The sequence below is a fragment of the Talpa occidentalis genome, unplaced genomic scaffold, assembly GCF_014898055.3.
Source record: "Talpa occidentalis isolate TD23 unplaced genomic scaffold, MPIMG_talOcc4v2.1 talOcc4.6, whole genome shotgun sequence".
Lineage (NCBI taxonomy): Eukaryota > Metazoa > Chordata > Mammalia > Eulipotyphla > Talpidae > Talpa > Talpa occidentalis.
Window position 1 is genome coordinate 112,967,720 of NW_023604972.1, and position 22,937 is coordinate 112,990,656.

Sequence of the window (22,937 nt, forward strand, 5' to 3'; positions counted from 1 at the left end):
ATCAATAATGTTCTATTTCTTTGAAGAATTCCATTGTATCTTTGATAGGAATTGCATCAAAATCTGTACATTGCTTTAAGTAAAACGAACATTTTAACAAAGTTGGTTTTTTCAGTCCATGAGCAGGGAACATCTTTCCATTTCTTTGTGTCTTATTTCTTTTAGCAGGTTCTTATTGATTTATTGTGCAGGTTCTTCCTTCACCTCCTAGGTATTTAATTTTTTATGCCATTATAAGTGGGATTGTTTTCTTGATTTCTCTTTTCTAGTTCATTATTTTTATAAATTGATTTTTTAACCTCCCATTTTACTCTACTGTGTACTACTTCTAATTGGTTTTTAGTGGCATCTTTGGGGTTTTCTTATGTATATTATCATGTTATAAAAATTTTCAGCTTTTCCTTATAATTACTTTAAGAACCACAAGAATACACATATTCTTTTTTTTTTAAATAATAAATTTTATTTTTATATTCCCCCATACAATTGCAAAAGCCCCATTCTGACCCCAATCCTTCCCTTCCCACCCTCCACCCCCCAAAAAGTGTCTCTGTTTCATAGTTTTTTGTTGATTTTGATTTTCACTTTCTTATATTCATTTTCCTGGTCCCTTATTTAAGTTTTCTAGATTCCTGCTATGAGTGAGACCATCCGGTATTTTTCTTTTTCTTTTTGGCTTATTTCGCTGAGCATGATCCCTTCCAGCGCCATCCATGTTGCTGCAAATTGCATGTGTTTATCTTTTTTGAATGCTGAGTAATATTCCATGGTATATATGTACCACATCTTCTTGATCCAGTCATCTATTTTTGGGCATTTGGGTTGTTTCCAAAGCTTAGCTATTGTAAACAGTGCTGCTATAAACATAGGGGTGCAGGTGCACTTTTGAATTAATGTTTCTGTGTCCTTTGGGTAAATACCTAGGAGTGGAATTGCTGGATCATATGGAAGCTCTATGTTTAGTAGGTCCAGAAATCTCCACACAGCTCTCCATAGTGGTTGGACCAGTTTGCACTCCCACCAACAGTGCAGAAGAGAAGAATACACATATTCTTATGGGATATATACTTGTTGATAATAAGTAGGTTGATCCTAAAAGACATAAACGTTCATCTACTCAGTGAAGTGACCTTTTAGACTGTGAGTTCATGAGTTAGTCAGGAGACATGTCTACTTGTATTCCTGCTGCCTATCACCATATGTAGTATATAGAAACAATTCAATATTTATTAATTGATTGAGTGAATAAACACTGAAATTCAACACACATTAATTGAGTGAAGAGTATATGCCTGTTTCTTCATTGGCTCCCTGAATTACCAAAATATAGGTACATAGATCTGTCATCCTAAAGCAGTCATAAAGAACTGGGCATGTGTCTCTTATAGGGGAACCAAATAAGGCATCAGGAAAAAAAAAAAAAAGACAAAACTAGCAGGCAACTATAAATCAGAGACATTCAGTTGGGAAGGGGCAGGGAGAGGGATTAAAACAGGGTCAGGAAGAGACCAAGAGACTATGGTGATGGTTCATGGGTGACTTGGTGGTGGGGATTTTATGGGGACTACACCTGAGAATAGAAAGCAAACTGAACAAAAATGAATAATGTGTAACTATAAAATATATAGAGAGAAATAAATAAAATTAAAAAAATAAAAATAACTGAACATGTGAAAATACATGCATTGTTACTTGTATCCCAACACTGAAAGGACATCCAGCTTAGTATCACAAAGGATAGAGAAAGCAATTTTGTAAAAATAAAATCAAGGAAGGCTTTCTAAGGTAGTGATGTTTTGATTTAGAGTTAAAAAGTCTAGGTCATCAGTGAGTGGAGCAGAGGAAAAATGCATGGTAGCATTTCAAAGTGTCCAAGTACTTGTCAGTTAAACTGGGGGTACACTTGAGTGATCTATGATTAAATATTAAGAATTAAGGGCTAAGAGGTTAAGAATGTCTCTTGAGATTCACTGGTTGGGTGGCTGCTAGTCTTTGGACAGGGAATCCAGGAGGCTGGTTTGGAAAAGACGCATGACACATATGACTTCATTTGGGGACAAGTTGAGTTTAAAATATTTGGGAAATATCTTAAAGGAATATATGATAGACTGTAAGAAATAAAGAGTGTTGGTGCTTGGGAAAAAATTAAATAGGATCATTTGAATTGACATTTTTCAAGATGTTAGAGGTAGCTGAAACTATGTTAGTGAAGACATTCCTCAGGAGGAGGTATCAAGTGAGAAGAAAGAGTTCTGGAAGATATCAGCAGAGGTAATCTTAATTGGAGATGTATATACCCTAAGGGCAGAGACGCCTTGTCTTTTCCACTTTCTCAGCTGTGGTATAGCACTGCACTTAATAAACCCTTAACACAATTTTTTTTCATACTGTTGCCTTAAAAAGAAGCATTTCAAGATGTTTAGTAGAGCAATAATGAGTTGCCAATAAGACCTAGGGTAAGTTAGTTAGGTTTTTTTTTTTTTTTTTTTTTCCTGCAGTTCATTAATCCACATTTTGGAAGTTTTACCACTCTGAAAATTAATTTTAATTTAGGATTAGTTATCTAAATGCTTTGTAACAGTTTACAATCAGGAGACTTAAAACAGCAGACATATTTTTCCTCAAAAAGTTAAACATAAAATTACCAGCAATTCCACTCCTAGATACATACTCAAAAGAATTGAAAACTGCTATTTTAGCATCTTTATTTATTTATTTATTTATTTATTTATTTATTTATTTATTTATTTATTTATTTATTTTTAGACGGGTGGCAGGAGAGGTCTGCACGCCATGTGGGACCCTCGCCGGCGGCCAGGGATCGAACTGGCGCTGCAGAGGCTGCAGGCAGCTTCGCAGCCCAGTGCTCAAACGCTGCGCCACTGGGGAGGCCCGTAGCAGCTTTATTTACAATAGTTGAAAGGTAGTCACAGCCAAAATGTCCATCAGCACGAGAATGGATAAAGAGACCATGGTATATCCATACAATGGGATATTTTTCGGTCTTATTAAAGGATTCCCTTCTAACCTCACATTTGTTGGCAAATTTCAGTTCCATAAGGGAGGTTAGACTGAGATGCCATATTCTGGCCAGCTATTAACTAGAGGATATCCTCAATTCCTTGCCACATGTATCTTTCTAACATGCCGGTTTGCTCCATAAAAGCATCCAACAGAGAAGGCCAGGGAGCAAATCTATTAACAAATCTATTAGCAGGGCAGAAGTTAAAATCTTCTGTAACTAATCATAAAGTGACATCTCATCACCTTTGCTGCATTCTGTTGACTTGAAGTAAGGCTTTCGGCCAGACTACTCAGAAGGGGAAATGATGAAAGGCCTCAGGACTAACAGACTGGGGGTCATTGGGGCCATCTCAGTATCTATTTGTCACAAATATTAAGGTATTACCCTTAATGGTTCTGGCTATTTACTTTGGAATGAACAGATATTCTTTCTGATAGAACTTTTCCATGTAAATCCAAAAATCATGTGTTGATTACCAGTGGCTCCATTATGACAGGTATAAAGAAAAAGAAGATGTGGTCCCTGACTTTATGGAAATACAAAATATGGGTCATTCTTTAATATATCCTACTTTTGTCCAATGCATCCTACTTTTAGACTGGATATGAGGATGTATGGCTGTAGACTTATTTGTATACTAGGCTGTGTGTGTGTGTGGAATGAAATGATCTGATTTTTTTTTTTGACTATGGTGTAGTTTTTTTTTTATTTTTTATATGATCTGATTTTTGAGGCAATGCCATGATTTTTAAAATTAAGCATGAGAGAAATCTTGAAGACTATAAACCAAGGAAGTGTTGGAATACATTGTGTATTTTCCTCTAATTTTTATTTTTGCTGTGATTTAGCTATTTGTATATAAAGAAACTATTTAAGATAACAACAGGTCTGTGATAAATGTGTTGACCAACAAGTCTGTGATGAATATGTTGAATATAAGTTTGTTAAGGATACTGATCCTATTATCAGATTGGCATACTTCTGTATGTATATGTCTACCCTATAATTTTCACTTATCTAGAATAAGAAGGGCATGAAAGGAGTGACGTGTCCTCGTCAGTCAGCCGTGAAAGTGAGTCCTAACCTAATATCAGAGCCTTAAGAATATTCACATTGTGGAACACAACTGTGGATGCCTTATAAATGTTTCTTCTCATGCAGTCTGTTCTGTGTCCTCAGGCAAATATATTCTTTAGCTATCTCAATCTAAATAAAAGTTAGGTAGTAGGCTTAGCATCATTTAAATTGCACCACCTCTCTTTTCTTTTCAGTGTGTTCTTCATAAGAAACTGTATTTGGAAGTGAAGTGCCTGACCTCAGGCAATGCTTCAAACTCATTTGTCTTCTCTTTGGCAAGTGCATGGATTTCTAATCTTTCTATGCTGTGACACTGTATTTTGTGTAACTTCTATTCCCAAGTGCTATATGATGCATGCACACTTATATTTGAAAGTTAATTAAAATTAATTTCATTTTGAGAGCTCCACTTGCCTCTTGAGATAATTGGAGACATCCCATAGCATCAAAGGCAGAAGGTTGGCAATTACTGATTTAGTGATATAGATGCATGTGAAGAAATATGTTTAATGCATATGTGATGTACTGGGCTAATCTCGTTTTAATATATAGTAATTGTGTAAAAAAAGGAAGTCTGATTACCTTATGATATCATTTTAATGAGTCATTCATCCTGCTTTGGTTATAGAGACTCTTCATCTGGAATTGTCTGAAGTGGATGATCATATCACTAGAACCCCCTGCATACTAGCAGTTTCGCTGCACAGAAAGAAAGATTACTTTGAAGGAGAGACAGGAAGGGATTACCCTGTTTTAGAAAGAAGCTCAGAGTAAAGAAGAGTATTTCAGATAAGAATTATGAAAGGAAGGAAGGGTTCAGGGTAGGGCATAGGGTATTTTAGAATGTAGAAAAAGATAAAATTGCTTATGTTCAAATTTATCAGCAAGTAACTCACAATTTATCCTTCCATTCACTTATTAAAGAACTTAAAAATACTGAGTGACTGCTTTGTGCCATAGTCTGCATAGACACCTAGAGACACTGTAGTCAACATGCTGAGCACGGAGTAGCTTCGGGATTTTTAGTTAATAGAGCCATGGAGACAGTAGCTGCTGAAGATGATGTGTTTACATAAAAGCTATGAAAAGACCATGAGAATGATGATTATAAACATTTTACAAGAATTGCTAGGAAAAAGAGCCCATTTTGTGCGTAGACTTGTTTGCTTTCTTTCTCTATTTGTAATCCAGATACACTTGATGTAAACGAAGTACTTGACAGAAGAAAAGAAAAAAATGAGCACTGGCTTACAAATGGCAGTTCCTGCCTTAACCCACACTTCTGTGCTCTCACCAGTGCAGCCATGTGAGCCACGGAGAAATTGCAACCATATTTGATCATGCATATATTTGTAACCAAAAGGGAGGGAAACGTAAAGGATAACATTTACTGTATCTGGGTACGGTATGTCAGCCTGTAGGTACACACGCACACCCACAAGCATGCGATCAGCTTGTACTAGTAGTAAATTTGGATTTTTCTATCAGACAAAATATAACTGATTAATCCTACTGTTTCTTTTAAAATCTAATTGAACACAGATTGTTTTCATCTGAAAGGAGCAATCTCTATTTTGGTGTTGGGGAGAAGAAACCTGGACAGCAATAGGGGAGAAAGAAATTGGGGAATACACAGTGCTCGAGACTACAGTAGATGGAACATAGGAAAGAAAGTTGTTAGAAGAGAAGAAAGGGGCTACCCCAAATAAAACTAGTTTCTTTAGAATAACATTGGTTCTAATGGAAACTGTAGAGGAAGCTATTCTCCCTTGCCTCTTATTTTCAGCAATGGTAGAGTTTTAATTCTAGATCTTAGAACTCAGGTTAGTTCAATATTTCAGTCCAGTTAGATAACAGTTAACACTTAATGAACATTTAGATATTCCAAGCACTGTGCCAAATGAATCATTCAATCCTCACAATCCGTCAGGTACCTAAGTAGTATGATTTTCTCCTTACTAAAAGGAAAGCTGAAGCTTAGAACAGTTAAGCTGATCTTCCATTCAGATGGCATATGGTTGAGCTAGTTTTGAACTCAAAGAATCTGACTTCAGAATCCACACTATTTATCATTGTACCATTATTCTCTCTCCCAGAGCTGACCTGTCTATCAGGACTAAACCCAACTCCAGTGCAATGCCTTGTTTTCAAGGAAAATTGTGTACCAAATGCTAAAAAAAAAACTGGAAGCTCCTAAAAGTTTTGGAACATAACTGATCCCTAAACTGGCAGCAACCAATATTTAATTATGACATGTAAAGTACATTGACTTGTTCAATTATATATTTTAAGTCATAGTGTATATTAGCTTATGCAAATTATTAAATAAAACCTTTGTATCCTTCCCCTGAAGCCTAAATTGTTGCCATTTGTTATTTTGTACTAAAATCTAAATATGGATCCTGGCTGTACTTTCACAGAAGAGTGACAACAAATTAAACAAAAGGAGTAACTCCATCAGGGGAGACTTAAATCTCCCCTTTGGAATTGTGATAAGCATTCCCATCAAGATTGACACAGTAAGTATTAAAGGAAAAGAGAATAAATTTGGTTGGAACCAAATAAATATTATAGGCCCAGGAAAATTCTCTTAAGCTTTAATTATAGGAGTAGATTACATAGTAATAACTTGTTTTGTGGTCATATTAGTAAGAGAAGAGAAATTGAAGTAAGAGAAGATTGTGTTTTTGAGTCATAGCTTATAGTCAATGCCTCTCATTCTTTATTGCTCTGTAGAATGAAACATTAGATATTTTTAAACTTTTTCTGTCACTTACAAATTTGTCTTTGTCTAGAACCTCATGCTAGCTCTGTCACTTTTGTCACATGGTTGAAGTTTACAATGAAAGGAAATGCTGGTAGGGGAGAAATTACAAGCTGTAATTTTCACAGTATTAAACAATCTTATTTCACTCTGACTATGTAACAAATATCTTCCAACCCAGTCAGAAAATTCTCAATTTAGTTTTCCCCAATTTGTTGCTTTGGTCAATGGCAACTTCAGTTGTACCACACTAACTTTTCTAGCCCGGCAACCACACTTTTCCAGAATGCTACAAAAGTGCTATACTAGTGTTATGCCAAATGCTAGGGAATATGCTGCTTAGTAAACATTTGCACCATGAAATTGTGATCACTTTGGGATTTGCGGGTCTTTTAAGGAGTCAGACCTCTGCTTTTCCAGAACTCTTCCCACAGCTTTTTCTTTCTAGGTTTTCTATTTCTCATGGCTGTCATTTCTGTTGGGCATCAGCACAGGCTACTAGATTACAAATAGGATCACCAATATTACAAAGAGCATAGGGCAGTACTCTTAGTTGCATTTTTAGTGCAGAGCTTAGTATATGCTGCCTTATGGCTGCATGTTTCCAAACACTAAAACAAAATTCCAAGAAAGTCTGTGCCATGAGTAGAGTGAATTTTTATTGTGTTTGTGGTCTTAATTTTTTTTTATATCAGATATTAGTTGGGTGAGAGATTCCTTGCAGAACTGAATGTGTGCCAGAAATATAAAAATTATAGCCACTCATTATAAACCAATAAATTGCTGCCATCAACCAAAGATTATTTCTGAATGATGGAATGACTTGTTAGGTAAATTCTACATTTTGCATTTGAGAAATCTGAATTAATATTTTATAAAAATTAATTTATTGAAAAAATGTTGAATGAGCTCTCACTATGTATAAGACTATGTTAGATGCATTCCTAGTATAGACAAATAAGTGCATGAAACGCCCACTGGCTCTTTTATTCTAACCAGGAAGATAAAATATGCATTCAGATAACTATGTTACAGAGTGGAAAGTATTATGAGCAGCACCAAGAGAAATAGACCTAAAGTTTCTGAGAAATTATTTCCAGCTGAAAGATCATGGAAGACGTGGTGCAGTGACATTTGATCTGGTGTTTGAAGGGCATGTTGTAGTTTGAATGTGCAAGAGTTGAGGCGAGAACTGACATGGCAGGACTCAGGCAGAGGGGATAACAAAACTAAATCCATGAAGGTGAAAAGTCTGGATCTAGTCCCAAAAAGCAAAAGTTGCATTTGTGGAGTATACAAGGAGAGTAATGGGGATATGAGGAAAGAATGGCCAATTGGAGCCAGATCATGAACTGTAACTGTTAAATCAGGTAGTCTGGGAATTTCAAATGATGGGCATTTAATTTTTTTGAGCTGAATCGGGCTGTAACTTAAGCTAGTTTTCTAGGCAAATATTAATAATGTAATTGGATCACTGCCAGGACAGAAGTGAAGAGACCAATTAGAAGGCCATTCTGGTTCAGTTGAAGGGTGTGAATCAAGGTGAATATAGAGGATCAGATATCAGATAGTAGGCATAGTCCTCAAGTGTAGTACTTGCCGTTGAAGGTGATGATTCAAACTTGTGTTTTGTGTAATATAGATATATGGAATATCTGTTGAGGGAGGATAAGGTGCAAAAAGGGTAACTGATGTTTCAGCTTGTGTAATGTTTAGAATGCTGGTAAAAGATAGGCGGAGGACTCTGCTTCTCTTGGGGGTGTGTTATTTGAAGTTCAAATACCTGAACTGCAAAAAGTACAATAATAGGCTACACTGCAAAAAGTGTGGGCTGCAAAAAGTGTAATAATCTTTCTAGGCACTAAAGCATGTGATCACTCTGTTTGAATTCTAACATAATGAGAACCAAGGAGATTAGTCTGATTTCTCTGTGGACCTCTTAATTTTGAAATTGCATTCACAACTTCACTTGTCTTATCATTAGACATAAGACAGTCAGGGTGAGTGTAAAGATAGCTAAATGTGAAACTTTTATCTTGCTGAAAAACAACTACATATTTATGCCTGCGTTTTAGCACTGTTCTCTTTCACATATTGAAGGTAACTGGTATCTACTATTCTGAAACCTCTGTGGGATCTCAGACTTTTAATCTCTTAAATATTACTAAGACCCTCCCAATGGCATTTTGTATATGTAGCCTTTATATATATATAAAACCATATCTATAAAAATCTAAATATATATATAACCATATCTGTACATATAGCCTTTATTATTTTTTCCACCCCATTCCCCAACACATACAGAAACACATTAACTGTAGAAGCAGATATGGTATTTTATATATATAATATAATATATATAATATATAATATATATAATATACAATACATAATATAATATATATACATAATATATATATAATATATAATATATTGTGAGCTAAACTAGTGCTTTTACTTTTTATAGGACTTTTTATAATATATAATATACAATACATAATATATATAACATAATATATAATAATATATAATATATTGTGAGCTAAACTAGTGCTTTTACTTTTTATAGGACTTTTTATAATATATATAATATACAATACATAATATATATAACATAATATATAATAATATATAATATATTGTGAGCTAAACTAGTGCTTTTACTTTTTATAGGACTTTTTATAATATATATAATATACAATACATAATATATATAACATAATATATAATAATATATAATATATTATATATATTATATATATAAAATACCATATCTGCTTCTACAGTTAATGTGTTTCTGTATGTGTTAGGGAATGGGGTGGAAAAAAAATCCACCTTCATTTAGATATAAACTTCAAAAAGGGAGACAATTTCAGTACCTTTTGTAGGAATCTGCTGGTGGTTGTCTTCAATTCTACACAGAAATTCTTCAGCAAGTAGTTTCCTTTTTTAAAAAGGTTTATTTATTTATGCATACAAGAACTGGAGTATAGGCCAGAGATGTGGGGGGTGAGAGGATTCACCAGAGACAGAGTAGGGAACAGAACAGGCAGACTGACTGAAATACACTGCTGAGGGGAGCAACGGGTGAGACAGGAGAGGTCTGCTTCGCCATGTGGGTTTCTCTCTGGCCAGCCGGGGATCGAACTTGTGCTGCAGAGGTTGGGGATTGCTTCACAGTGCGGGTGCTTAACCCCTTGTGCCACCAGGGAGGCCCAAAAAGTAGTTTTCTTAAAGGTGATTTGCAATGTGAAATCAAAAAACTATATCAAGGAACTTTTCATACTCAGCTATAAAACATTCTCTGATTAGTCTTAGGCTTTGAGTGTATTTTTTGTCTATGCATGGTTTTGTACCACAATACACTGGCTATTTGGAAAATATAATACACCATATGTCCATCTTCCCTGAGACCCTCCCAGTGGGCTTTTTAGTATATGTGGCATACACACACACACACACACACAACACACACGCACACACACTCTTACCATCTTAGAAATTAGTTGATTCATTTTTGCAAACGTTGACCCATCATTATAAATATGTTATTATCACCACCAGTCTCATCATTGAGACATTATTAAGCTCTCAATGGTAGAAATACGTTTTCCAAAATTATAGTTTTTACTTGAAAACAGTTTGTTGCTGACAACCAATACTACCATTTATTTTCCTTTTGTGGTTACAGGCTTACATATTCACTTTTGACAACATTTCTATCAAATATTAGAGCCTGAATTATCATCATTTGTCAGTTAAAATGTCAAGTGAAAATGGAGTCCTATAAAAAGTAAAAGCACTAGTTTAGCTCACAATTCAGTAGCCCAAGTTTTGAGTATTCAAAACAATCACATCTAGCTACTACTTCTTGTTTAGACAGAATATTTAAAAAAAAAAAAAAGGGGGGGCCTCCCTGGTGGCTCAGCAGGTTGAGCTCTGCGTGTGAAGAGGGCCGCAGACTCTGCAGCGCTGGTTGGATTCCAGGCCGGCGGGTCAGAATCCCACATGGTGCGGCAGACCTCTCCTGTTGGGCCCGCTGCTCCCCTCAGCAGTCCATTTTGGTCGTCTGCCTGTTCTGCTCCCTGCTCTGTCTCTGGTGAATCCTCTTACCCTCCCGCTCCTCCGGCCTGTACCCCAGCTCTTGTATAGAAATAAATAAATCTTTTAAAAAACAAAGACTCATTTAAAAGCTAATTTAATAAAATTTAGAATATTGGTTTACTAACTCATTCTTAGGTAAGAATGGTTTGGTTTTCCCCTTGCAAATATATGGTGGTTCTGCTTACAGCATCTCCTAGTAACACTCTTTGTGCTAAGTTACCAGGAATTTTATCTCACTTTGTGTTGTACCATGTAGGGTAGATGGAAATGATCAGGCTTTTTTCCGCCCTCTGGCCATTAGTATCAATGACCGACACCTGTGGTCTTACACGTGCCTGATGGCCTCACCTGGAGCAGGGTGTGCGCATGCGTGAAGGGACTCCTAAGTTGAGAGACGGCATAAAAGGCAGCAGAGGACTGTGTGGCAGAGTGCAGTAGAGGCCAGAAACGAGACCTCGAGAGAACACCACAGGGTCCAGAAAGAGTAAAGATTCACCAGGGCTAAGAGGCCTGCAACCTCCCCAACCCCTTCCCCCCTGCCTCCCTGCACCTGGTTGCCTCACCACAAATGCTGTAGAAAGATCATTAAAAGCCTGAAAAGCCACTGAGGGCTCCAGGACTCCTCCTTTACCCATCTGCCTGGATCCATAGAGAACCTGTTCCATGCCTTCTGGCCCTACATACCATCAGCAAAAATGTCAGCACAATGAAAATAGCAAACATTGTCTTGGTAAGATTATGCAAATACGGTTGATCTCCTAGGACTACTGAAAGACTCCTATAGAACACACTTTTACAACTGCTTGATAATAGCTGACTTACTGACTTTCTTCTACCTCAGAATTAGATATTGCATAAACCCAGTTTTGGATTTTAATTCTACATAATAATGTTTGTGTTTTATCTGCTCCTAAGCAAACAGTTGGTCAGATAAACTAACAGTCACATGCTTTTCTTGGGGGTGAGTGAAGGAGGCCCTGTTGGTGTTTTACCTATAATCATTTCCATGGGCACCAGGCTGACTTTTCCCAGCCCACACCTTGGATTCTTTGTCTGGGAGTGTTCTCTCAGTGCTCAAGCCTGCTTTACTTGAGTGCCTTGCGCAAGGCGAAAGTGCTGGGGAATGAATGTCTACCCCTCCCCACAACAGCCCAACCACTAATGGGAGGTAGGTGCGGCCCCCCAGTACCTGCACCCAGAATGCTAGCAGGATTAAATGAGGTTGCCACAGTGGTAGCTGGCTTGATAACTCCTTTTGTGGGTGGGCTGTGGCTCTCACTTTCCCACTCTGCCACCAGTATGTCCTTCATTCACCTTTCAAACTGTCTGTACTGGGAGATCTCAAAATAAGGCAGAAAGTATTTATTTATATATTTCCTTCACTAATTAGCTTATACCCTTTGTGAGAAGGAAGAACTTTCTTTTTCTTCCTTCCCCACAGCATTTTCTCATGGTAGATTTCTAAAAAATTCAGAAACACCTTAATGAATCATTTTCAAGCTATGTAGTTAGCCATATGTCCAGGGGTGTGTGTGTGTGGAGGGTGGGTATTCGTTTACTCATTTTTAAGGTTTATGATTCTCAAGGGTTTCTTACCACGTTCATATGGTGGTATAAGTGTGGGAAATGAGGGCATTCCCAGAAGTACTCCAGCCAGCCTCTGTACTGTTAAGACTATCCCTTTGTACAAATGTACAATTACAATGTAATTGTAATGCACAAAATGTAACAACTAAGGGACATAACGCACATTTTGGTCATTAAATTGCCCTAGATGGCAATTTTTGGTCATTTGGCTGCCCTAGATGGCAGTCAAGGTGACTAACTCCTTTTGGATTTGGTCTGTGGGTTAGGGAGGGTGGGAATGTGGGCACCAAACAGGTGTTCCTAACTTATGCAATTAGACCCACATCTCAAAGCACCTGGCAGCTGGGTTGATGATACATCCATTTCTTATTTTGAATTGGTGACTAATCTAAGGTCCACTCAGCAGTACTAACCAACTCTGTGCCACCCTTGTCCCCATTGCTAGTTTCCTGACCCCAGGAAACAGGGGCTGTTCCTGCCAGAGGCATAAACAGGAGGCAGCACTGGAATTTTAGGAATTCTAAGCTCAGTATTTGTGATGAGTTAGAAATGTTAAGATTGGGCAGATGGCTATACATAGTACAGTATGGTACAGTGCATTATAATAAGAGATAAAAGAAAAGGATCTCTTCACTAGATGGAATAATAGTGTAATAGCCATATATTCTGTTATATATGAGATATTTTTTAAAGGTATGGTACTTCTCTCTGGTGTGTTTCATTCACCAACACAGTCATCATTGGCCTTATTGTCATTTTGTTCCACTATTTTATGAATGTGGCAGGTGGAAATAACATTTCTGGATGAAAGAGGTGATCTCAAGCATTGGATTTCCAGTGTTCCCCCTTTGTTCCAATGGACAGGTTCCATTAAGACATGCAACCAATATTCTCTTTATACATGTCTTCTTGGATATCCTCTGATCCTTTGACCACGTTTCCTCTGATCCAATTTCAGGCCTCATTGTAATTAGTGTTATTTCATAGGATTTGAGGGTTTGAATTAAGAGGAATAATGGTCCATCTCAGTAACTTGTATAGAATAGGAGCAAGATACTATTCATTGAATTAACTGGTTGGGAAATGTTATTGGATATGTTCCTACTCCTATGATAAATATATATGGGCACATAGGTACCTCTTATTATACCTGTTTACCTTTTCCCCTCTTGTCTTGTATGGTAATAGAACTCTTTATTAAGCTTTCTCACCTTTCTAGTGAATGATCTTTCTATTTCAGTCATATTAGACCTAAATATATATTTTATGTGTGTCACCTTGGGTACATTATGTAATTGTGTTTTGGTTTTCTCATTTATAAAATGAGAGTGATAACACTACCTTGCCTCATAAGCCTAGTGTGGATATATGTGTTAATACACGTAAAACACTTAGCACAACCAACAAGTATTTCAAAGCTATAATTAGTCAGTTCCAACTTTTGGTTGGCTGTGAATACAGAAGTTCTGTAAGATCAATGAAAGCATTTTGTGAACATTAATTAACTCTATAGAATTTACAGTGGAGTATGTCAAATACATTCTTACATGAAAATTGTATGCTAAGCATCCTTTATATCAGTAAAACTTACAGAAATCTCATATACAGATACCAATGCACACAATATTTTGGTTGTTTTAAACATTGGCCACTGGATAACTATGCCTCCAATTTTGCTTCTGAGGCTTAGGATAGTTCCTGGCTTGTGGTAGATGTAGTTTGTAGCAGATGCTGTTGGTATACTACATGGATCTCCTTTGCTGGATTTGCATCCATCGCCCAGCTGCTGCGGGGACTGGCTGCTAATGACTCGCACCTGTACATTTCTCCAGAGGCCTGCCCTTGGCTGACAGTAATTACCTCAAGCAAACATGTTAGGGAGATTATGAGATCATACCCGAGCCCCCTCTGTTTCTCCAGGGTGACTCAGAGCCAGTGACTGTACAAGGTATAATAGCCTGGTCCCCTTGCCTTTGAACTGGATAATGTCTGTGGGTCAGTCCATACTCTAGAACTCCTCACTGAATCAAGTTGAAGCTGGATTTCAGAAACCATATTTTTGTCTAGTTCCTTCCCCCAAGTGTACTCCCTTACCCCCTGGTTTTGCCCAAGCACTCTTGTCTATAATGAATAGTACACGATATAACATCTTGGGCTTTATGTCCAGAGAACCTAACCTACAATGTTGCTAATCTTAGCATCTCTGTTTCTTTCTTAGTTCCATAGTCAATTTAAACAAACAATTCCCTTTATTAAGTAATCTCTTGCTTGAATTTCCCTTCTTTTTTTGTTTTGTTTTCTTGGTTGGACCCTAAGCGGTATGTATCATCTCTGCTAATTGCTCATATACCATGTCTTTGAATGTTTATGGTTATGCCACATCAAATGCCCTTGATCTCTTTATGTATCTGGCTTTTTCAGTATAGTATTATGATGAATACCTCAAATTTTAGAATCTAAAAATTAGTTTCAAAGTCTGAGTCAGTGATACCTCCCTCCTAGGGTTGTTGTAAGAGTTATGAGTTATTCTTTCTAAAACACTCACCACTGAGCCTAGAATGTAGTAGTAAGTGGTCAAAATGATAACTGTTTGGTTACTGATAGTACTATCACTATTAAAAGAGTATTGCCCACTCTGGATGGGGTGCTCATTTTTGTCTCTCAGGACACCCAGTGAGTACCCCTATCACAGTGCTTTATGATATTGTATTATACTCTTTTGTTTTCTATTTCTCTCAGAAAGGCATGAACTTTTTAGTGGCATCCATTGATGTGTTGTCTTTCTAGGGGAAGAAAAGACCTAATTTATGTAACTCTTGCTGAGTTCCATGGGAAATATTCCCAACCAGTCAAATTTCAAGCTACCTACATGAAGTCACTGAACACTGAAGTAGGAAGAGACAACACACAGTTGGCTTTTGCTAGTCTGTATTCCTACTCACTCTTTGTATTCCTAACACTTAGCATAATGTAGCTAAGATGGGAGCTAGACATTTAGTAGGTGACGAAAATGTAGTGCCTGATTGGTGAAGGCTTGAGCATATACACTAAAGTGATGGAATAATTTGGTATCTAATTTTTGTTACATAACTGGAATGCACTCCCCTCATGCACACACATGCCTCCATGCATGACCACCCCCCGCCCATGTGCATACACACACATGCACAGCCCATGCTACTCATGAATTTAATCAAAATAAAGCAAGCAGTTAAGATGTGGTGGGCAATGCTCATGCCCTGCCTTGGCAGGGAGTCTCTAACTCAGATACAAGTCTCAAATTTGTAATTTATTAGACACATGAATGGGGATTAGTAATTTCATATGTCTTGGCCTTAGTCTTCTCAGAAGGTTGGAGTGAACAGTCTCTAAAGTTGCTTCTAGTCTCAAAATCTATAATGCCTAATGAGCATATAATTTTATTTCCTCCTCCTCTCATTTTTCACATCCCATCTTTGAGCTTTACATTGTGCCAAATGCTGGAAATACAAAAAGGAATAAGATGTGCCCATGGCAGATGAAAATCTTCATGTCTTTTTTCTGAACGTTCTGTCATCTGGAGACTGAGTTTGCTCATTGCCAAATGTGTTTGTACAAATACACCGAAGGCCAAAATTTTAGTTCCTCACAAATTTTAGCACTTTGACAAATAAATGTATTGGGTTACTAGTTTAATTTTCTGGATGAAAATAACTAAGGCAAGCAGTTCTTTCAGAAAATGTCAAATCATGCTAATGGTGTGGAGAAAAGCCTCAGTGAACAACCAGCTTATGTCATGCTTTGAGTTAGGCTCAAACTCAATTTATAGTTTATTTACAGCTACTAAGCAAAATCAGTAAAAAATCTGAGTCTAAGTCTAGGAAGTATTTATCCTGTTCTTTCTCACATTTGTTCATATCATCTGTGACCCCTGCACTTAAATATTTAAAAGTTACGTTGATTTGCAATAAGAATTACTATTGGGAACATTTTTCACTTATTATGCTATTTTCAGAACTAGTTTTAAAATTAATTTGTTTTTGTTTCGACAGGGGCTGATAATATCCGGAAATACTGGAGTCGATACTACCAGGGATCTCAAGGGGTAATATTTGTATTAGACAGTGCTTCTTCAGAAGATGAATTAGAAACTTCTAGAAATGAACTGCACTCAGCTCTTCAGCACCCACAATTATGCACTTTACCCTTTTTGATATTGGCCAATCATCAAGACAAGCCAGCTGCTCGATCAGTACAAGAGGTAAGTCTGATTAACATGACAATCCTTTATCTTGTTGCTACACTTTTCCTGCCATCTTGAAATTTGAAAAAAAAAATCTATTATTAGGAATCTGCTGCTTGTGTTGTTTTCACCATGAAACCTCCATTTTCTCAGAAAGCAGAAAGCCTCTTTCAGTCTGGTAGAAATGTTAACATACTTTACCCCACTTGGAGAGTCTAGGTTTTTCCACTGTTCAAAAAAAGTTAGAGGACTTACCTGCATATTTCTGCATCTATTTTAAAAGGCGACATTTCTGGTTATTTAATTCTTTTTAAAGACTTATTTTTATTTATGCATACAAGAACTGGGATGTAGGCCACAGGTGCAGGGGGGTGAGCACAACAGGCAGAATGGGGAGCCGAACAGGAGGAGCCACTGAAATACACTGCTGAGGGGAGCAGTGGGTGAGACAAGAGAGGTCTGCTGTACCATGTGGGCTAGTTCCCTAGCTGGGGATGAAACTCATGTTGCAGTGGCTGATAATATCTTGATAGTGCCAAGACTTAACCCCCTGTGCCACCCATGAGGCTCTGGTTATTTCATTTTTCATTTTTTTTTTAACCCCACCAACTAACTTAGTTCATTCTTTTCAGGGATGTCATGTTATTATCCCTCTGAACTGCTCACCTTTGACTAGAAGCAGTGGGTCCTGTTCTGTAATCAGCCAGGCTGGAAATCAGTGTCTTATCTTGCAATTTCCATACCACCAAATGTATTTTAATATGGGCCAATTCTATATCTTTCTCATTTAATTTCATTTCTTAGCTTATATCTCTCCTCTAAAAGCATGAGACTAATTCAGGCCAAATAATCAGTGTCTTACTCAGTAGAATTTTTTGATTCATGGCACTAAGGTAATGTGATATGTGAATAGTTTTTTTAAAACTTTCCATTATGGTGAATGTTAAGCTAGGTACAGTGGAATCAAAATGGTCAATGTATTCCTTTATACCGGTAACTTTCACAGTATATATTCTCTCACCCTTCAAAATATTGCGTGCTTTTTTAAAAGTAGTTGCAGAATAAGATGATTAATGCCCTTTCATCTGAAAAATGGATGAGGATCCAAGGATATGACATGTTCTAATTCCAAACCTCCCTTACACTTATTGTGGTGCCCATGGGCAATAGCTTTGTTCTTGTGCCTGTCTTTGCACCTGTAAAATGGAAATAATGCAATTTTTTAATAATAGTATATATAGTGACATAATTATTAGTGTTAAATTAGTTTATGATTATAAGGTGCTTTGCTGAAAATGTGTTGTTATACTGAGATTAATTATGGGAAGTATAAATGCAATATTACAGAATACATAGGCAATCTAACATTTTATACATATATACTATAAATGTTAAAAAAACACATCAGTGAAATAGACATAATTCAAGTGATATAACTTTTACTCAAGTTATGTGCAGTAGCTATAAGGAATTTTTTTTCTTTCAAATTTAAGAAACTATATTTTCCTTAGGCATTAAGAATTAAAACTGATATGGTCTTTAACTTGTCACTCAGGAATCCTCCATAGGAATTAAAGAGTATCACCTTGAACATAGGATGCTTTGAACAATTAATTGCTTTTGAGTATGTCTGGTGTGTGTTGACTATCTCTCCTAGGAGAAGGGCGAATGTCTTACTTACCTTTAAGTAAGACAGAGATGAAGCTATAAATATGTAATCATAGATGTGATTTGAAAATTATTGTAAACATATATAAAGGAGTATATGTGGTTTTGACATCCCTTTTTATTTATATAATTTTAAATAAATTCTTCTCAAAATTTTTACTTATACTGGAATTTCCAAATACCATTTTGAGGACTGCCTTATGTAAAGCATCATTCCTATCATTTTGTGAACATACCACACAAATGCGTAGGAACATTTTAGACTGCTTTAATTAAATACATGGACAAATTCCATTATAAGTCTTGAAGTTTGTGAAAACGAAATGCTCAAGCTTTGGATTTGGCAGAAAAAGATAGGAGCTTCCTCCTTTCCCCCTTGCTTGACAGACAAAGGTTTCTTAGTAGAGTGTGTTATGATTCCTTGTTAAGGTAACCCCTGGAATGTTTTAGGAATTACATGAATGCTTTTTCATTAGCATGAAAATGGAATTGTGAAATGAATCTTAAACTTTTTATTAACAATAACATTGAAATGGTGGGGAGCAAGAACATGTAGAAGAGCAGGTAAGACATTGAAAATTAAGCAAAATCACAGTATTTATACCTGTTAATGTGTGTGCCCCTTGTGGAAACTCCATGTAGTAAAATGATGATGTTTTGCTCTACAAATTATCTGTAAATTTTGGGCAAAATTCTGTTCTCTCTGAGTCAAGGAAAATGCAATCAGTTTGCCGAAAAGCATTGAACAATTCTTTGATGCAGTTAAAAGAAGACAGTGCCTCCCATTTAAATTTTGACATTTTGTGCTTAACGTATTATGCAAAAACGTTGCAATTATTTATCCTGTCACTGGAGTAAAACTTTAAGAAGTACATATTTGTCATTTAATGAGGATACTAGGATATTGTTGATTTTTATAGGAGTTGCTATAGATATTCTAGGAGTTAATAAGGGCTGGTGAAATCCAAAGGAGGAAGCTGAATTATTCCTGAGATTCCCACAGAGGCTGAAAATCTTCAGGATATGTTTAGTTCCTGCCTCTGCAATGAGTGATACTATATTTGTGTGGAGAACTGAGTTAAGATAGGAAGACAATGGTTAAAATTACATTGTAACCCATAAAGTGAGGGCAACATGCCCAATTATGCTGTTGCCCTCTTAGAAGCAAGTGAAGTCTTGTACATTGCATAGTTTCCCTTTCTGTAATATACCTGGTAATGACCTGTGTTTAACTTACCAGAATTTTAAGATTTTATGTCTTGAGAATTAATAGCAGAAACATGTTTTTAAACAATTAACTATATTTTTTAAAGAGCAAAACAGTGAGAAAAGACCATCCTTTATATACAGTCTGAAAGCCAAGCAGTTCTTGCAACAGATGTTTGTTGTATTCACTTTGGGGAGGTGTACTTACCACAGTTTTCCCAGATTTACTCATATCAACTGTTTTTCTGTGTAGAAAACATAATACATATATCGATAACTATATCAAGTGGCCCTTTGGCTTCATTAGGGGAAAATCTGGTCAAATTTAAATGACAGCTTTTAAAAAAATGAGAAATCTTAAGGTAAATGGTTGGTTTTTATTTGTATTGAATTGTAATTGTATCTAATTTGTTTTACAACTCCCATAGGAGAGCATACTTAAGTTCTGAAGTTATTTAATAGATGAGGATGATTTTATGAGAAGTTAAGTTGATAGAGCAGCCAATAAATGTAATCCTATTTTCTCACTACACAGTTGTAGATTGTCATGTTCTTGCCATCTTGCTTTTTAAAAATCTTTATTTTATTGGCCACTACTATATCTCATAAAATGACACATTTTGTCAACATGAAGTAGTTCATCCTTTCAGCAAGCTAATCTGCTTTTTTATTTGTCCATATCCTTAATCAAAAGTGTTTAGCTTTTTCAGAAATAATATATAAAAATACCATCTCAACTATTCATCATTTATCTTTACTTAAGCAAATATTCAGGAATTTGGAAATGAAACATTTTTTTGTAGTGGAATTATAAGGTCAAATGATAGTGTTGGTTCCATGACTTTTTTCTGTCTTTTTTAATTGAAGCACATGAAACTCCAGCTCTTAAATTAGGGTGTCAACATTATAGTTAAAATTGTGATCAGGCATCTCTCAATTTTCATGTAATTGTAATTCATTTTGTCATTGTGATTTGCCTAGAATGTGGTGTTATTTTCAAAAAGTATAGGATATAAATGTGAGAAGAGTATTTCCAAGTATTTCTGTAGTCATATAAACATTACTAGCTTTTTAGACCATGTTTTGTTTTGGTTATAAATATTCATATTATTTTAATACTTTTAATATTCAGTATATCATGAATAGTTTATCTAGTTCTCACTTTTTAGTCTAAGTACATCTTCTGGAAAAGAGTGTTTTTATGTTACTTAACTATTTCACTTAATTATAATTACTTCTTATTTATAGATAATTATTTTGATATTGCATGCTTCTTTTTCCTTCCTACAAAAGACCAGAGAGAATTTTGAAGGTTTGAAATTCTGGGACACTGTCCATAAATAATAAACCTCTGGTTTAAATTTTACACTACTTGATATTAGAGCAGTGTTTGTTTTATCCCCCCCTTTGATAGCTCCATGAAGTAGCAAATAATATCTCTGATTATGTGACAAATCTTTTTTTCATTTTTTAGAAAATGCAAAATAGTGTTTAAATCATATAAAACATTCAGCTTCATTTAACATTACTTTCTGTATATACAGAGAAATATGTTTGTAAGATAATGATAGTAAAGAGTCATATACTTTGAATCTTAAGAGTCTTCCAAGTATCTTGACCTGCCTCTTGGCAGCATTTTAGGATACTGATGGATTTCACATAGAGTAGTGTACATGCCTATTGTGTGAGCATTTTGAAAACTCCCTGATGGGATGTATACTTTTTCTAAAATGATACAAGATACAAATTATTTTTTGTCTGTTTCTTACAGATGTACTCCATGCGGTTATAATTTAGTCTTGGGGGAAACAACAGGGTTTAGAAGTTGGTTTTCCTCTGAATGACTCAGTGATCTCTGAAAATGTTCACTAACTTGCAGCAGAAGCCTAATTAGCAATCATTTCAATAGTTACAAAAGTGGTGGTATTACTTTAAAGGGTTCAACTAGTAGCCAAGAACACTAAAACAGAATATTGATTGTTTGTGTATGTTTCTTTTTCTCCTCTATATGTATTCCTTGGGAAAATTAATTTGTATACTTGATTTCATTGGTTTTAAATCTAGGCATTCTGCTCTCATCGTTTTCCCCTCTGTATGTATACCTGCATTTTCTTGTATCTGCCTGGCAAGATTGTGAGAATGTTTCCTGTCTACTGAAAACTAGTAAAATTCACATTAAAAAATGTTACAAAAGACAGATGCATTTTTGATGCAGTCAAAGCAAATTTCCTGGAGGGCAGGGGAAAGCTGGCTCAATCCTGGTTTTGCTAAATCTTAAATGAAAGAAACAACTATCACCACCACCACTACCACCCCCCCCCACCCCCAAAAAAGCGAAGGAATATCCATTCTATTAAGAAAATTAGATAGGGTCACAAAGTAATACATTTGAGAACATAATAGATTGTGCAAAAAAAATTATTTTCTTTTAATCTGCCATTTCTTTCCACTTTAGTCAGTCATATGCATGTTTTCGTTACATAAACCTGGTAAGATTTGGAGTCTTTAAATTATTCCTCTAATTTCTCCCATTTCTGCCTCTTCAGTTTCCTCTCTGTACCACCAGATCTCCCTATCTCCCTATTCCCCTACAGTAACCAAAAAGAACAGACTTAATTGTTTTTCATGATACCCATATTAAAAACCAGTACTATCTTCTAATTCCTTCTGGATTCAAATGGTACTCCACAGCTCTTATGTTAATGCATTTGATAATTGAATTCTCTTTTCTCACTTATTCTTATCTACTGTTCACTCTTTCTATTGCCTTAGGAAATCCACCTCAATATTATGTGTCACCTCAAGAGGTCTTCCTGAATGCTCGTGATTGAACTAGGTGGCCTCCTTCTGACTTCCCAAGACATCCTAGGCTTTTCCTAATCATAATATTAGAATTAATCGCCTTTTAAGTTTTCTTGCTATCCCTCAAGATCATGAGCTCCTTGAAGGACAGGAATAATGGCTTGTTTATGTCTCTGTCCTTAATACATGTTGTTTTAATATGTGAGTCCCTCTGAGCCTTTCCGTATAGGCTTCCCAATAGGCTTTATGCCATCAACTTTATCTGGATTCTTTTTCTTTTCTCTACCCAATCTGACTACTCCATTTCCATTCTTGAATATGAAAAATTTCCTTTTCCTCTGCATTAAACCTGATCTTTAAATAATGCTTATGAACCACATCTTTCATGAAACCTCAACACTCTAACCATCTTAATAATTTTAAAGAGCTTTAATCTGATAATTATCATATTTACAAATGTTTCTTTTCATGTGTTTTTA

General features: G+C 35.9%; 1 protein-coding gene across 4 annotated transcripts in view; it reads left to right on the forward strand.

Moving 5' to 3' along the window:
• Positions 1 to 22,937, forward strand: part of ARL15 (ADP ribosylation factor like GTPase 15) — a 379,011-nt gene that overhangs the window by 162,277 nt on the left and 193,797 nt on the right. For all 4 annotated transcript variants that reach the window (XM_054687937.1, XM_054687938.1, XM_054687936.1 and 1 more), the window contains one exon: positions 16,592 to 16,800. In XM_054687937.1, coding sequence (XP_054543912.1) covers positions 16,592 to 16,800 — 209 coding nt within the window. The remainder of the gene's footprint in view (positions 1 to 16,591; positions 16,801 to 22,937) is intronic.